Below are 18,360 nucleotides of genomic sequence, written 5' to 3' on the forward strand. Positions count from 1 at the left end.
ACGTTAAGGTATATATCCTTTGCGGCGAGCATATTCAGAGTTGTAACAGCTCAGCAGAGGTGCCTGTGCTGCTCCCACCAGGCCAGTTGTTAGTCACTGGAGGTGATGCTAACATTAGGCTGCTATGTGGGAGTTCCACCAACACAGAACCAACCTCTCTGCAGGTTTCATATCCAGCTGGGGGAACTATTTGATAACACAGAAGACTTTTCAGCCCACCTGGCTCTGTTTGAAGACAAATATTTGACAGATTTTTTTTCCTGAGAACGTCTGCACTGAACTCCTGTTACGCTCCCACCTCGTTCTTCAGCAGTGTGTCGGCTGCTTAGGGTTTTCATGCTGCCAGCTTGTCATAACTTGTTCGTGTTTTTTTTTTTTTTCCATTTCTTTTTCTCCTCAGGTGGAACATAAGCGGCTTGAAAATGGAATGACGGAGCGATGTTGGAATTTAGTGTCATAGTTGGATTAGTGCTAATTATGCATGGTAAAGCTGCAGTCAGTGTGTGGCAGAGGCCTCATGGACCGCTTGCATCTGAGGAATGAAATATAAAAAATGTTGTTGCATGCTGTGTCCACCTGGTGGCATGTATGTATAACTGCTCAAGCAAAGCGTGCAATTTGGTTCCAGTTCAAAGCCAGGTCAAAATATACAGCATTACACAGAAGAGACCACATCTCAGAATCTACTAGTTTCCAGGTAATCAGGTGCACATTTAATTGCTGAAGTTATGACTATACCAAATAGCTTCAAGTCTTATGCTTTATAAATTAGAAAATGTAATATGCAAAATAACACCCTATTGATTCTCATAAGGAAATTTCCCTTTTCACTCGCCATTCTCCACCTGGAAATCCGAGGTCAGGCTCAGCTACAGAGCCGAGTCCCAGGAGCTGGGGGGGGGGGTTCATTTTACTGCTCAAGGACACTTCAGTGGGGCAGATAGTTGTAGCTAACCTCATTCCCAGGCTTCCTTCACTATACAAATTAAAAAGCCTAGAATAAAGTCCCTGATTATTGTGGAAAAGGGAAGGAGTGAAAAAGACCCACCCACTGTCCTCTCACTGGTCTCTCTGGTCGTCCATCTAAGTAGTGAAACTTGTTAATCGTCCCAGTGAATTGCATATTGCCTCTGAACGATCCATATTTCACCAACCAGTCATGCTTTGCCTTCACTCGTTCCGAGGGGAAGCATATTCCATAGGATGGGCAAAAGCAGAAACAGAGCCCCTCCCCCCAAAAATTTCTATCTAGTTTTTTACAGAACTCCAAGAAGATTTTTTCAAGGCTAGTTTGAAACAAAGTCCTCTAATGTCTAGACATCCTGCCGCAAGCACTATACCATGTTTCTGATTTTTGATTTATTACATTTATTTAATCATTTTGGTGGAGAGAAAGGAGGATTTGTCAAATTTGACCATTTTGCTCAACAGGGGCAGAGACTGCTTTGCGCCTCCTACTTTTTGATCCATGCCGAGCCAATAGTGATAGTGAATAGACAGCAAATTGTCAGTCTTAATGTAACACTGAGTGCAAAAATCAACACTGCGCCAGTGGTTATAAATGTCCACAACACACTCATCAGAGTTGATTTAATATTTTAGATCGTTTTGGATAGTCACTTCAGGGCTGTGAGTGCACTCCAGTCAACACTTGTCAGCTCCAGGTAATTTTCACCAACAAATCAACAATTCATCAGCAGTTTCCTGCATATGCTCTACAAGAGTTAAATCCACTTGCTTATGAGTGTGTAGAGGCGGTGTGCTTGCTCTCCCTTTTGAGTGAATCTTTAGCCCTTCACTCAAAAGGGAGAGCTTTCCCCCCCTTTCAATTAATTTTTGTCTGCAAGTGATTGGAGAATATTTCATTACAGCCGGTGCCACTCTTAAGTTATGAGTCCTTTTTAAAATAGCTGCTCTATAATTGATCATTCTGTATGGGCACCTTTGGGCCTGAGATCATGTAGCTCTCCTGGTTTTTCCAAATTGACATTGATTGCATCTGGTGCTCTAACAGTCTCACAGGTATGGTTTACTCAAAATAACCAGCATGCCCTTATGAGGCAATGTTAGATATAATGAACTGAATTAAATTATCACCGCTCAGGCTGATACGTGCTTTTGTGTTTCATGAGGCCACTTACAGTATTGCCACTCGACAGGTCTGTGTAATAGATTAATATTTTTCCTTTATTGCGATGAACTGATGGTTCTTTTGACCTTGCATGCAGGTGAGAGTAAGCATACGGCTGGAAATTGTACACTACACACTCACTGTCTTTCACATACATACACACACACACACACACACACACACACACACATACATCCTGACAGCTCACTCACCTCCTTTAGCCCTATCTTCCACCTGTTTACAGGCTCATTCTTGCCTGCAGGTGCTCCACCGGGCTACTTTGCTGACAGCACATTTTCATTCAGAGAGGCAACGTCAAGCCCTTGTGCAAGTGGAGAATATGCAGATTAAAAAAGAGAGGAGTGCCGTTTGTGCTGACTTCACCGTGTCCCTCCTGTGACACGGCCGCTGCTCTGGATGACGTGCAGCTGCAGCACTTTCATCCTGACTGCACGCTTTGTGCCGTGGTCGCTCCCTGGCACTGAACTTGGCAGTGGTGGTTAGATTAGAGGTGATATCACCTCCATGCCAGCTATACCCTGTGGTGTTCGGGAAGTGCCGCTGCTCTCAGTCAGAGTGATTAACTGACTGACAGATTTTTTTGTTTTGTTATATTATTATTAAAGTGCCCTACACCAAGGTGAGAATTACAATTCATATATATACAAAAAAAGCACTGACTTTCCGGTGTACATAGCATACAAAGCACTATATTAACATAAACATAAACAAAAATTGAACACATAAAAATATATATGTCAGTCTATTTATACCCATCAAACAATAAACAATTTTAAAAAATAAAAATCGAATAAATAATACATAAACGAAAATAGTTGCAAATAATAAATACATGATAAATAATTTAAAAATCATATAAATATACAAACAAACAAATGAACTAACTAAAAAAAAGTAAATAAATAGTCATGCCAGCCGTGATGTTTTGAGGCATGGCTTGACTGACACAGGGAGTACTCCCAAAAGTTTTAACTGACTGATACTGAATGAGAGAGGCTGTTGTTAAGGAGCGAGAGAAACTCCTTGTGTGATTGACAGGCGGGCAGCCGCATGGTGACCAGATGAATAGTTCCTGTTCCACTGTGGAGAAGAAAATCTCTGCTTTCCTCCACAACGGGAAGTGAAAAACGAAGCGAAACTGAGAATGATGTGATGAGCCTCACAATCCTAATTTATTTTGTGTGTATGTTTATGTGTGTGTGTGTGTGTGTGTGTGCGTGTGTGCATGTGTGCATGTGCACTCATGCACTTTATGAAGAGGAGCCCCGTGTGCATTATGTGGCTCCAAGAACCCAAAACATGATTGCATTATGGAGAATAACCTAATCAAAAGAAATGATTTACAGATTTGCGCCCAGGAACAAACCATTTCTCCCAACCTGTTGCCAAGCAACAATGAAATCTTGATTTTATACGCAAGGCTTTTGAAGCCAAAATGAAGAGTGACTAAAAGCTAAAAGCAACAGAGGGGTGATGGAACTCCAAATTTCTGGTTAAAGAAGAGCGATGTGTTGCTGTTGGGGCTCCACCATATTTCCATGCAGACGGCAGCACTTTGAATTTCTTATGTGTTGTTTGTGTGTTTGGTTTTCTTCTCTGTTTATTTGCTTCGTGATGTGGTTAGTAAGTCTTTATCATAGACACTCGCAGCAGCATTCATTCTGTTTGTGACTGCATGCAAACAATGTGGGAGCGAGAGGGGGGAGAGAGAAGTGTTTATTGTGCGAGAAAGGAAATACACAGTGCACCAATTTGTCTGGTAGCCAAGTTAATCTATACTCTTAAATACAGCTTGGATTTTGTGCTTGTGTGCAATCTGTTAAGTCTAATAATATCTTGTAGAGTCACTATGTAAAGTAGCAAGAGAGTGCAAGGCGGCTAGAGAGAGAGAGAGAGAGAGGGAGTGAGAGAGAGAGAGAGAGCAGAGGAGCAGAGAGGGTGACTAAGACACAGGCATAGAAGCCACAAAAAGGGAAGAGGGAGAAAGCAGAAGTGATTGCAACGCACTGAAAAGTTGAAAACGACACAGAGGAAGAGCGAGCACGAGAGAGAGAGGGAAATAGACAAGTGGAGTGAGAGGAAGTGCGGGATTCATCAGACCGGGGATTAGCTGAAGCAGGCTTACACAGAGCAGGACTTGAGGTGGAATCCTTCTATGGAGAGCATAGGTGGCCAAGACATGTTGCGCATGGAGCACACAGCAACTCAGCCAGCGTGGAACCCGGCCCTCGATTGCCTCCCTTTTCCTGCTTCCATCTGAATCATTAGGAGAAGGCGACTCGGGTGTTCACATCAACATTCGCATACGCACGCGCTTCCCGTACATCCATCCGGATATACTGTATGCACAGCATTCCTGTGGAGCTATGGGGACAGTGAGCGAGCTCTGTGTGTCCAGCCTCCACACGTTCCTGTGTCCAGTGGAGATGGCCGTCCAACAAGCTCCAGGTAATGTCGCCTGATGAGGGAACAGCTGTGACAGGACTGTAGACAGGACTCTCCAATGTGTCTTGTGTTATGTTTCAAAAAGACAGGTGGTTTGTTTCAACCCAAAAAAATGGGTGCTTATAGACAAAGGTGTCTTAAAGGTGTCTGTTATAGCCATTTTCAGTTTTGTGTATTTGTCTATATAATGCCACATAACGCACTCGCTACAGTGTTTCATTTCTGAACCAGTGTCTCCATTTCTTTGGCATGTATGTTTTGGAAACATACAAGAAGATAATCTGCTGATTGTTGTTTCTCTGTTAACGGCGCACAGTGCAAAATTGATGAGGGCCCACTGAAGTGAGAAACACTTAAACTCAAATTACAAAAGGCGGAATAAGCAGTAATGTGTTGGCTGAGTCTACACGGGTCTCATCATCGGCTCGACTCACTAACAGTCATGTTTATTCTACGTTGATGTCAGTAGAGCCTAAACGGTCCTCACTTGAATCAATCCTCTGCGATTTTGCGCAGAGTGCCTTTAAAAAAACCCACATACATCTGTGAATGTTGAGAGTCGGTGTGCAGAGGTGATGAGGCATCAGTTTATTCTTTGTGTCTGTTGCAAGTTCCAAGTTTTTTTGGTTGCATCATCGAAGGTAAAAAAAAAAAAATCTGGTGTTATTCATCTGGTGTGTGTGTGTGTGTGGTGATTGCATGTGTATATGTGTACAGGTACAAAAACAGGGCTTCCATGGAGATGATGAACAGTTGAACAGAAATAGTGGGAGCCTCTCCTTCCCTCTCACTAAGCACAACATAAATAAACTCGCACACACTCAGAGAAGGGGAAGATCGTGCCCCCCTAATGGCGTTACTGAGCAGATTTAATCTCGAGCAGAGCGCACACATGTTTCAGGAACGCGTGGACAGCCGCTGTGTTCCTGATTCCCCAACTAAATTCATATATCACACAAACTGCAACTCAGCAGCCTCACGTGATCACAGGACAGCTGTGGAGTAAAACACTGCCCGTTTGCCACACAGAGGAACACACAGCTTTCTGTTATTTCCTTTCCTGCCCCGTGTGACTTAATGACTTCCTTCAGATTGCTTACGCCCCTGTGTACAAGACTGACTCTCCGTGCCCAGTGGTAGCTGCTGTGTCCCTTGACAACGGGCATGGCAGTGTTTACTTGAGATCATCTCCTAAGCCCGGATAAGCAACTCTCGGTGCATCCCACTGTAATTACAGAGCAAGAAGCAGGCAGGAGGTGCACGGGCTAAGACATTATAGTCTCTGTTATCTGAACTAAGGTTTGGGGAGTTAGTTTATACTGGCCATCTGTTCCCATAACTTGATTTTTTTTCCTTTTATTCATTTCATCGTAAAAAGACAGATCATATCAAGGTCTCATCTAACAATGGAGCTTCAGTGTTCAGTGTTTGTGTGTGGTCCACTGTTTGGGGTGGTGCAGCTTTTCTTTGGGACTGTTTGCAAACTGTTTGCAGACGGCGCTGACATGACTCAAGGGCTTCTCTGGCACTTGTGCATGTGGTGAATCAGCTGACTGGGTGCGCAGCTAGAGGAAACAGTGCTGTCTCAGTGATGGCAAAAGTCCTGACTCAGCACCGGGACTACGTGTGAGGCGAGGGGACGTTTTCGTTTTTAGACATTTGAGGGGGAAGTGAATCTATGAGCTGGATTGTTCCGGTATGAAGAGTGCGACACAAGCAAAATTGTATGAGAAAACCGAATATTTCACTTGCACATATGAAATACCAGTACAAAGCACAAACTATGACGACATAGTTTGGACTTGGGCAACCTTAGATTTTTGTCACAGATGACTTCCAGTTAAATACAACGCAGCAATGCTGATTTTTTTTTTTTTTTTTTTTTTTTTTTTGATTTTCAGCCTCCTATCCTTGTGAGCTGAATGTTATTTGTTTTGGATGCTTCACTTTGGCCTTACCCCACCTGCAATGTATCAGCTATTTTCATGAATTATAACAGCAGGAACTACAAATTTTGGTGATGGTCCCAGTACATTGAAAGACTCCCCCTGTGGTGGGGAGGGATTGGGTGGTTCATCTCACGAGTTGTGTGTGTGTATTTGTGCTTGTGTGATATTTGCATTTAGGTGTGAATCGTGTGTTTAAGTGTGAATCATGCAAGTGATTCATGTGTGACTCATCCAAATGGTTCAGCAGTGGGATCAAATGATATTTGCAACACCATCAGATCACTCCTACAGTATATTACCATGCTGTTATGCTGTTTAAGTGAGAATAAAAACAAAAAAAGTGGCTTCTTAATCTCGTACATCTTTTACGGAATGCTTTAATATATTTGACATGTTGCAGTCTTCTCATATCTGTAACCACCTTCAATTCGATCTTAATTAATTAATACAGTGCAGCACTTGTGCAATCTTGTGTCAATGCCCTTTTCAGCTGCAAATGATAATGTGAGTGTGAAAGGCTCATGTGCTGTGACTCAACATGCCTAATTAATCAGCGCATGGGACAGGGCGAGACTGATGCTGATATTGCCTCGCTCAAAGCAGATGTGATGGTAATTTAGCTGATTAATATCAGTGCAGTAGTGTCGCCTACGCTGTGGGGCAGGTGCGCCTGGTAAAGAGCTGCCTCGCCTGGGCTCCCTGACGTGGAAATGACTCCTGCGGGCTCCAGGGACAGCTGTGGATACAGTGATCTGTTTGGCTCGGGCTGCTGTTGCTCTGGAGGCACAAAGCGGCACGTCAGCAGCCTTCTGTGTGTTGGAGAATATTTGCCAAATCAGCTTTTTGTAAAGGAGGTTAGCAGGGGGTGCTGCACAGAAGCAAGGCTGGGTGCTGATGCTGTGCATGGGATTTCTGCATACAAAATTATAACTCAGTATGGTGACTGAATAATGTAGATATACTCCTCTTGTTGATTACTAGGGGTAAAAATTGTTTAGTAAACTAATTTCGTGAGAGGATATCAGCTGTCCTGCAAAGTGTAAATAAACCTCTTGCTGGAATATCTTAGCAAATGTGTTCATAGATCTCACATCCAAGAAATGTACACTTTAGAGGCTTGTAGTAGTGGAGTTGACTTGGCGTTGAAGTCCACCACTGATGCCACCGCTAGCAAAAGATCCATTGTCGACTGAAGGATCATTCTACTCTTAAGTGAAAGTAGCTTTTAATTCCCTGCAAAGCTGTTTGTTTGACTCAGCAGAAATCAGCTGATAAGCCTCTCACTGCACAGAAAGAACGTAAAATTCTCGCAGTTTTGTGATGTTTTTTTACATGCAGTGATGACAATGAACAATTTAATGAAAAATGACATGTTTTAGTTTACCTTCCCTCTGATGTGTAGCCCACTACAATCAGATGTAATGCACGAGTGTGCTGCTGTCTCAGTAATTGTGAGTGAAAGAAGGGCAGTCTGCCGCTAGATCTGTTTTGGATGCTGAGCCACACAGAGGCAGTCAGCACGCTGCTTCAAATAGATTAATATGTGGGAATCCAAACAGAGGCAGATCAAATCCACAGACCCTTTTAAGCCAAAGTAAGATTTGCCTCTAGCTGCTTTGTGGGATTTTTTCCCCTCTATACTCTTCATTTTCATTTAGATAAAATGACTTGAGAAGAGCAGGCACACTTAGCTTACATGCAACCCTGCACACACACACACACACACACACACACACACACACAGCTACTGTTGTTTTGGAGATACAAAGACAGGGAAGTGGTATTTTTTAGACAGAAGTATTTTAGATCTAAAATATGCATGTGTATACATGCATGAACTTTATGAATTTAAAGCAGGATGCCATGCATTCATCGATGAGCATTTGTCTGTTCATCTATGAACTGTGTATTAGTCAGACTCATGCATAATTAATAACAAATGAACAATTGCTTTGTCAGTCTGTATTGTTGGCTGCATTGTCAGTGTACAGTCAAGCTACTCGGCAGTGTTGCTGCTTGTAGGAATGACCAAATCAACCGCAGTAATGTATACAGTGCAGAGTGCTGGAAGCCTTGCCCAGGGCAATGACTTGTCCCAGAAAGTAAGGCAGGAGCTCTGTGCATTTCACACCTGCTTCCTAAGACTGATGAGTGAAGTCACACAGTGGGGAGTTTGTGTGTCTGTGTGTAGGTGTAGGTGTGTGTAAGGTTTTTCCATTCTGTGGTCGACTGCTAAAAAGCTCAGTGAAAGACCTGGGTGGCTTGCTTTGCTGTGCATCGGTGTTATCATCTGCACTGTGGTACACTGCATCTTAATACCTCAGTCATGCTGGCCCCATCAGTGGGTTTGTCATTACAAATGCATACCATGCGACCGAGCTTTGTTCAAACACACAAAACTTTATTTTAAATTCTAGCAGACATCCCAAGGTTTCCAAAGATATCTAATATATCCCACTGACTTACTGGGAAATGTTATAAAATGATGCACAAGACATCTTGATATTCTCTATTTACTTCAGTGGTGCAGTCTTAAAAAAATGGTATTTTGGGTTTTAGCATTTCACTCAATAATCGTGATGTAGCTTCGATGAAGCATGGCAACTAGGATACAGAGAATATTTATATGACATTGTTGTACAAATTGGGGAAAAAACAAACTTTGAAATTACTTAAGTGGAAAATTAAGGGAAAATTAGAGTTCGCAGGATTTAATGCACCATACATCTGTGGTACATCACTAGTTTCCCTGCCCAAGTGTTAAGATACATGTCTTTTCCTGCGCTAATTACGCTAAAATGAAAGTGTAGGTAAAGTGTAGAATGTGTTCTTCAAGAAGATAGAGCAGTGTTTTTGGGGCACTGAGCCAGCCACCGAACCTCTTTCTCTGAGCGAGAGAGAGGGAAAGGGGAATAAATATATTCTTGTGTAATTATATGACTCATGTCAGAAATTCAACTTTCCTGGTTACACCCCCTATCACCTAGGAAATTACAGGTTGTTTAGATAGGTACACTGTGGACAGATCCAACGGGCTTATTATCTCTGAATGCACCTGTAAAAAGAAAGCAATTCCTCCAAAATCAACATGTGCAATGAGTCATGGAGCACCATGAGTCCAGCCACAGCGTATGCCTGCCATGCAGCAAGCTAAACGGTAATGTCACCCTTTTTAATAAGGACACAAGCCTCCGATTTCTCACCGTGTGCCAGGGAATGAATTTTGATGGTATATCAATGAGCTAGACCAAAACAAACCATTCAGCATCTGAAGTGACTCGGCACCCTGTGACTCAACGGCCACAGCCAGGGAATAAATGGGTGGAAATATGAGGCAATTATGAAGCTAATTACAAATTAATGTCTGGCTCTCAGGGGTAATTTATACTGTTTTACTGGTGTGCTACCACTCATGGAACTCAGATATATTGGATTTAATTTCCCTACATCATTCCCATAACAGTGCCCTCTTTTCAATGTTGCACCTTGGAGCTGTAATTTATGGGAATGCCCAGCAGGGGTCACTGCTTCTATCATGGTTAGAGAGGATTTGCTCTGTCTTACTCCCAGGTGAAGGCTTTGTAAGCTGTTGCCACCTGAGGATTCGTTAGTCCATTGCCTCCTGTGATCTGATTGGCTACAATAATCAGACTTTGTGACGTCAGGTTGACCCAGCACCCGAGTTGCTCTCTTTTGAATCCAAGGTGTTGAATCATGAGCTCTGCCTGGCCAGTCAAGTGTAGATTTTCTGTAGATACAGCATGCATGTGTAACTATTTCCTCAAATTAGCAGATAAATGTTGTGCTTTTGACAACTCCATACATCATGGCCTGCATTACCCACATCCACTTGATGTTATCCTTGTCTTTTAGTACAGTTGGACAATGTGGACAAAATCAAATATCATATCTTTGACTGAATACTTTAATATAAATTGTGACAATATTGTAGGGATGACTATCAGTGCTTTTGTAAGACATTTACACAAAAGAGATTTTTGAGGAATGTGGATAGAGGCAAATAATAGTACAGCTAGAACAGTTTAAGTTGATAAAACTGCATGTAATGCAGCCAACACCTCTGCCATATCACAATATTACCATATACAAAGTCCCAGATGATAACTAGTCTCATATCACAATATCAATACATCACCTGGTCCTACTCTGTCTTGGCCATATTTATGTACATCAGGTCATGATATGGGCATGCATGGGATGTAGACATGCTGTTTGGTTGCTTAAAGTGGGTGTTGTCCTCAACCAGTGGTTTGCCAGCCAGCCAGAAGCAGAATGGCTTGTTGTCTCAGCACACTGGAGGGGCGGCACCTCTCTAACGTGAGAACAATGATCTGTCCAGGGGATCGGCTCTGTCACTCACAATAACACCATAATCCACCGGCTCAATACAGCGCGCTTAAACACAGCTCAGCTATTTCACAACCAGAGTGTGACTGAGACTGCTGTGTGAGGTGAAGCAGGACAAAGTGTTACAGGGTTTAGTGAGCTGCTTTGTGTTTATGCCAATGCTTTGCTGTAACTGCTTAAGAATTTCTTTCATGCTGGACAACAAATTGCCTGAAAGCGCCCCGTGATGACTGGCTAACCTAAATCACATTTCCCCCATTGTGGATGGAGCACATTCGACCTTGAGGAACAATGCAGGGGAAAAGAACATAAATAGCCCACTATTCATCAAACTTGCAAGCTTGCTTTGTGAAAGTGGAACTGTCACTCTGAAAACTGACATTCTGGCTCATATTCACAATAACTTATGAAGTACAGCTCAGTGGTAATTTTCGGTAACATTACAAAAAAAAAGGAGCATGGAAGAATAGGAATACTGAGTGCCAAAAAGCATGACACTAACGCATTCTCTCAAATACAATACTAGGAACAGCAACGTGTGAGGAAAAAATTTTTGCCCTTCTGAGGAATTTGTCCAGCTTAGTGAACACAGTAATGAGCTGCATGGTTTAGCACGCAAGAACAAAAACCTCACATTGTATAATAACATAACAACAACATTGTGTAGTATGATATGACGTTGATATGATATTTGCATAAGCAACACATTCATGTCAAATTCAGTCAAGCATTGGCCTTGTATGCCAGCTGCAGATGAGGAAGTGGCCCGAGCAGAGAACAGTACACTTCACATATGTTGATATTAGTTCACTGTCTTTTGATTTAAAGGTCAGCCTGCTTTCCAGTTGCGCTTGTTTTTGCTTTTTAGATTTACAACCAGTCCACGCGGGAATGGATGAACTCGTCACAGTGAATCGCATCTTTATGTTAACGGGGTTTTGCCTCACACAGCGTGCATTTGTTTGGGCAGCACAACCGAGGCATTCACAGTCCTCGACTCAGTGGAGAGCCCCTTTTCATGAAGTGTGGTCATTTCAGAGCCCAGTATGTCTTTGAGGATTTTCCCCTTTGAGCCAATAAGGTCTTCAGACAAGCAGCACATCCCGATATCTGGCTTTGATTCCCACGTGTCTGCTTAGTCAAGATAACTGAAATGCAAGTAAACGGCTGCAGGAGTGATTTTTGACTCTTGTATTTTTTCCCAGTGTGTCAGATAGAGGGGAAGAAGGGAGAAAATAGCTGTTATTCTCTCTTTTATAGGTTATCAGCATAGCCTACCTACCTGTATTCATCGACAGGAAGAGACAAGCTCAGTCCTTTCCAGTCGGACATACAGCAGCACAGTGGCACAGGTGTGACACAGCACAAGCAGCAGGGTGATTTATTCAACTATGGCTGAAGTTTCGTCAGGTATAAAACGTGTTGCTCAATCTCACCATCATGTGGTGGAACCAGTTTCTGTACCTGACAGCTCCTTGCGTTAGTTTCTGTGGGTTTGTGGCAGCGATGTGACACTTGGTGGTGTGTGATAATGACCTGGATATAATCAAGAGACACATTTTGGATTCAGAAGTGCATCAACTGAAATGAACACATTTCACAGCAAAATATGAGTAAAAAATTGAGTGTCATAAAGTGGATGTAAAATATAGATATACCAGTCTTTTATTGTAACTTCTCTAATTCCTTTTGGAAGCATTGTAAGCCTAGTTTTACCACACATGATAAGAATGCAATAACATATGTTAAGGTCACTGAAGTCACACTACAGACACATTATAAGTCCCAATGGGAATATTAAAATTATTTTCTTTGTAAGGGATACTCAACAGGTGTTTTAGAGTATAACAGGAACATGTGGGTATGTTTTTTTTTTTTCTCTTTCCCCCACAGACAGATGTTTGTGCTATTTTCCAAAGAATGGTTAGCATTGACTTCCTAGGTACAGACTGCTACACATGTAAACACACACGTTTCTGTTCTCGGGGAGGATGTGGTGGAGAAGACATGCGGCAATATGCTCAAGTCAGCAGCAGCTGTGTCAATCACTGTCCGCCCTGCCCCCACTCAGCCCTGATACTTTCCCAAGAGCAGTTTGAGAGAGAGAGAGAGAGAGAGAGAGAGAGAGAGAGAGAGAGAGAGAGAGAGAGAGAGAGAGAGAGAGAGAGAGAGACGCCCAAGGCAACAGGGTGGAGGTAGAGACGCAAACACGACGAACGCGTCATCTGGCCCATTTGCTGCACCTAGTTGCACGGCTGCGTCAAGTCGTGCAGCCACATGCGGGAGATACCGGAAGTGTTGAAATTTAGCCTCCAAAATAATGCAATCAAATGCAGTCTCAGTATATTACCGTAATCTGATTGATTTTACTTGCATTTCGAGTCCATAGGCGGCCCAGTCAAACCACTGAGGGAAATCTTGGTCAGCAGATTAAATATGGGTTATGATGCAATGGGTTTATTAAAACACATAAAAGTGGAAAATAGACTCAAAAGTTCTGTTTCATTGTTAAAACAGTGTGTGTAGCATTGCAAAAATTGAAAAATCTACTACTCATGTGCCATGCCTAGTATGCATACACCTCGTATGCATAAAATTTGTCAACAAGTTGCTTGATTTCAAACGTGTAGCTGGAAGTTCGGCATTTTCTCCCGGCTGTTATCAATGCACTCATCTGTGCCCTTTTGATATTACTTGTGCCCACTTTATATATATATATATATATATATATATATATATATATATATATATATATATATATATGAAATCCTGTCTAGTATGAGAAGTGGGTCCACTGAGAATGCAATGCAAAAGACTGCCTTCAAGTGATTTGAATTAGTTAAAAAATAAATTAATTAAACTGACTCAACGCTAATTTACAACACATATGGTATCTTAAAATAGCACTCAGACATTGCCATATTAAATTGTGGCACCAATTGTACGCGTTTGAAAACAAAGAGGTTTATTTTGAAAGCCCCAACCGGAAGCTGTGTTTCCTATTCAGTGTGACTTGACAGAGGCTTACTGCGGAGGAAAGATTGGCTGTCTAAAGTCCTCCGTCTCTTCAAACCACTCCCTTGAGCTGTAACGAGAACACCCTTCTTTTACCGAAGAAACCCGCTTCTGTTGTCGCTGTTATAACGGCACTACAGACTAAAAAAAAAAGAAAAGAAAAAGACAGAAAAGTCGATCTATCGATACAAGAATCGGGTCAAAAGTTTGACGCAGAGAAGCGCTTGAAACTTTGTTGAGTCGGTCCTGCGTGGCGCACACAGCAGAATGGTGTTAAAATCAGAGGACGGAGTCGGTGAGTGAAATGGTCAAGAAAAGACGTCGCTCTCCTCTAAATGTTGTCACGGTGAATGTGTGTACGTGATGAAGTGTTTGGGATAAACTTACACGTCAGCTTGATACCTTTAGTGTTTGTTTATGGGTCACATTTGTACGATACAAGTCTCCTAACACTGGTGACTAATGTTAACGTCTGGAGGTGCTAGCTACTTCACGTTAGTCGACTCTGGCCTTGTTTACACTGTTTACTGTGTAGCTGTGCCATCACTTTCTATGGGGTTTTATTTGTTGAATCAACACTGTGCACATATAGAGTCACTGGGCTTTAATAATTGTATAAACAGAAGCATAACATCACAGCAAAACTTAATTATGCGTAATATTATGGGTGAATACTAAAGATGAACTATATGAGATTGAAAGTTGACTTAAATATATGTCTGAAACTCAGCTTGGGCTACTACAGACTTAAAGTGTCTCTTGGTATATTTTTGTGATATTTTCAGCTAGTGAAATAAACCATTACTATATGATTCTGTGCAAGTGTTGCCACTGTTTTGCATGTCTAATGTATTTAATCAGGTTTGTCACAGTTCTGTGAAACAGTTGTAAATCAGTTTTATATGCATTTCAGGAGCATGGATGCTGCCTCCTGTTTGTCACTTCTACAGTTTAATAACACATAAACACATTTATAGTGTAACTGGACTGTAACACCTCAACAGTTTATGCCATATGCTTGCTGTTTCCTTCAAAGAACACATGCACAGTGTCATTTTTCATTGCATCGTGTCATTTTTCATTTCAATGCTGGGCTACCAGCAGGACTGGGCTTTAGCAACAGGTGTGTGACTGGACCTGCAGCCCCTCCAGTCACAACATAGGAGAGGCCTGTTGTCTTCAGTGTAATATTGTAATTACTTGAGGCTCATTTTTAGCCCAGTCATTTAGGGTAATTTGCTCTCATGATTATTCCTGTCCTTGAATAGGTCACATTTAAAAAAAAAAAAAAAATCATAATAATGTTCCTATAATATGACTTCACAGTGATTCAGTTTTATTCACAATTTTCTCGTTGGCAATTCAGTTTAATAATGTTTTTCTTTCTTGGAATGATTCAGTTTGATTTGATTTTGTAAGCCACGATTTGCTTTAGTCATTCTTTTACTTTTAACAGATTGATAGTAGACAGCTGATTTTATTTCCTTTGTGCCATTACCAATATTCCTACTGGGGCAATTATTTTGTTGATATCTGTAAGGTGTCTTCTTTAGGACTGATATTTATTTTTAATAATGATAATCTGTTGTACTATTATCACTAGGTGTATACCTGTGTAGAGTTAAATGAGTGTGTTGGCTCTAAACAGAAAGCTTTCCCCTCCTTTGTTGTTCATTTTCATTTGTTTTGGGTTGGCCAGCATGGCAGCATTCATCAGCACCCTTGACTTGTGTCGCTATCAGAAGCGTGAGAGCACATATGTCAAATTCAAGGCCCATGGGCCATATCAGGTCCATGGCACAATTATATCCGGCCCGTGAGGTGACTTTTGATTTTCTATTAATACCAGCCCAGTTCTGTTTTGCCCAGAACGACGATACTACAAACCCCAGCGTGCAATTCAGCATTGTGCAATTAGCAGCTCCAAATACCTGCGTGCCCCGCCCCCTCTTCCTCCTGACAAACTCATCAGCAGCTCAGTGGATTACTTGTATCGAGACAGTTATTATCTGACAAACTTGCTCGCAAGCCAGTCAAAAGCAAAATGTAAAGTGGACAGTGAAAACAGGTGTTTTAATAAGGATAAACCTGTCTGTCTTATATGTGGAGCTGATGTGGCCGTAATGAAAGAATGTAATCTGAGGAGACACTATGAGACAGTCATGCATTGTTATGTTTTTTGCATTTGTGCTTTGTAATCACAAGCCAGCCTGCCTGGTTTGATGTTTGACTTTGGAAATACATTCACATCAAATTTCTCACATGGTTTAACTTAAAATAAAACACAACAAAATCTAAATATTACTTTTATTTCTTGTTGGATTTGTACGAGCTCAGTCTGATTATGTGCTGCTGCCGTTCCTCTGATTAAGAGGCAGAGCTTAGTCTTTGTCTCGTTGGCCAAGGCTGAGTCGTGGTGGCACGACTCGTGTGTGTGTGTGTGTGTGTGTATTTTTTTGAGCCAGAGATGAGAGAGGGAAACAGTCGATGCTCTTGCCGTCTATTTGTCTCTGCCACTTAGAGGTGGGTGGTCTGAGAAGTTAGAGTAGTTGTCTCTAATGGCTCCCTAATGAGCGGCTCTGAGAGATCTAATGGGCTCTCCAGAACAATGAGCCCTGCCTGGCACTAATGCCCCCATGCTTTGGAAGTCATCATCCCCTCTCCATAATCATATTTTTGTCCTGATTTCTACACCAGTTTCATCCCTCCATTCCACTCTCTCCATTCCACTGGGCCTGTATGCATTTAATGTGGTTACTGGTATGATGCTTTAGGACTAATGTGTGATCAGTGTGTTGTGCTGTGTGGCTGTAGGCTCCATGTGTGGTAACTCAGCAACAGGATCTTCAAACACACACCACGCCAGTAGGCTACATTGCTTGCATAGTTTAGAGTGATAGCGCTTGTTAGTGGTAGGCTGGTTTAAATAATTGCATATTCTGTTTTTAGGTTGCACAATCGTATATCAACGGTATGGAAACAAGTTCATTTTCAATTATTTCAGTAATTGAAAATAGTCACGATTTTAATCTAAGGTTAATTTAGTTTTGTTCCCCAAATGATCAAGACGCATAGATGCAACTATCAGGTATTTTTGTTGCCTGTTAATCTATAAATTTATCAGCTTTTGGGGATTATTTAATAAATTAAATTTAATTTAATTAAAAATTAAATAATAAATGAATCATTTAGACTATAAAATGTAAAAAAAAAAAAAAAAAGAAAAGAAAAGAAAAGAAATGCCTAGTACAAGTTACTAGAATCTAAAGTGACCCCATCCCCTGCCGTCTCCAAGGGAGTCATTTCATAACAATATGAAAAGGAGAAAAGTAAGCAAACTTTCGTAATTATGAGATAAATGTTTGTTTTTTCCACATGATGAATGACTAAAATGATTTAATCAAGTAATTTTAATGAAGTAATTTTCTGTTTGATCACTCGACTAAAATCAATTGTCATTCTAATGTAACAAAATAATTGAGTTCATACCAAAATTGTGCAGTCCTAGTTGGAGCCTGCTGCAGGTTACTGCACTTTTCCTTTTGCTGCCTGTCAGGATGATAAGAGGATTATACACTAGACTGGTTCTACCTGATCCATTGCAAATTTTATTAAATTTACTTTTAACGGCTTTAGAGACGTGGCTGATTTGCATGGAAGCTGTATTTCCTTTCACAGGCTTATCATTACAGACAGGCTTATGCATAACCATATCCTGTGTTGCTTGTAATATCTGAGCTCCACAGATGGTTCACCCAGTCCAAAATACAGACTTTTAAGTGTATGAGGATATGGATTAGTTTGTGGCAGGAGTTTGCCAGTCATGCAGAGCCTGGGCTTTGTTTTAACATTTTAACATTTATCCATAACCACTCTCCCTCCGTCAATCACATGGAAAATGTGCATGTTCAACAGAGCTTCCTTTGCTTTCCTCCTGGGATGGAAATTTTACCAGTAGCCAGACAGGCCATGGCTAACAATTTTCACACCAAGCTTGTATTTCACAGCTGTCATCATCAGCAAGCATTTAAAGGAAGATTAATGCAAGTTAGAGGAGATGACAGGCTCATTATACTGACCACACTAGTGTCTAAATCCTTCATTTCCCTGTCTTGCACTTAACTGGCTTTGATTGCAGTCCATTTTCCATTCTTCTCCCGCAGCACTGATTTGAGTATTTTCTTTTTCTATTTCAGCAGGTAGCAACATGCCTGGCATCATTTTCTTCCCGCTGTAAAGCACAAACTCAGTGATCAGCTCTGTTTGATAGCGCCCTGAGATTCAAAATGGTGGCTGTCAGGAGCTTAGTTGTGAAAGCATTTCAAGAAGTCGGCTGATTTGCCTACCAGGCTCACAGCCCCGGTGCAGTTTGTGGTTTGGTTATGGTCTGCTGCTCATGTTTTCCGTTCAGCATTATTTGTGTATGATTTG

The 18,360-nt window shown here is 41.6% G+C and overlaps 1 protein-coding gene across 2 annotated transcripts in view; it reads left to right on the plus strand.

Annotated features, from left to right (window-relative positions):
• Positions 1–4,547: 4,547 nt before the first annotated feature.
• The window catches only part of cyth1a (cytohesin 1a), a 47,944-nt gene continuing 34,131 nt past the window's right edge, over positions 4,548–18,360 (plus strand). The window contains exon 1 of one of the 2 annotated variants that reach the window (XM_030057084.1): positions 4,548–4,600. In XM_030057084.1, coding sequence (XP_029912944.1) covers positions 4,579–4,600 — 22 coding nt within the window. In that variant the 5' untranslated portion in view covers positions 4,548–4,578. Of the gene's footprint in view, positions 4,601–13,941; positions 14,225–18,360 lie in introns of those variants that run through there. The other variant, XM_030057085.1, reaches the window with a different exon arrangement.

Source organism: Myripristis murdjan, chromosome 8, assembly GCF_902150065.1.
Source record: "Myripristis murdjan chromosome 8, fMyrMur1.1, whole genome shotgun sequence".
Taxonomy (NCBI): Eukaryota; Metazoa; Chordata; class Actinopteri; order Holocentriformes; family Holocentridae; genus Myripristis; species Myripristis murdjan.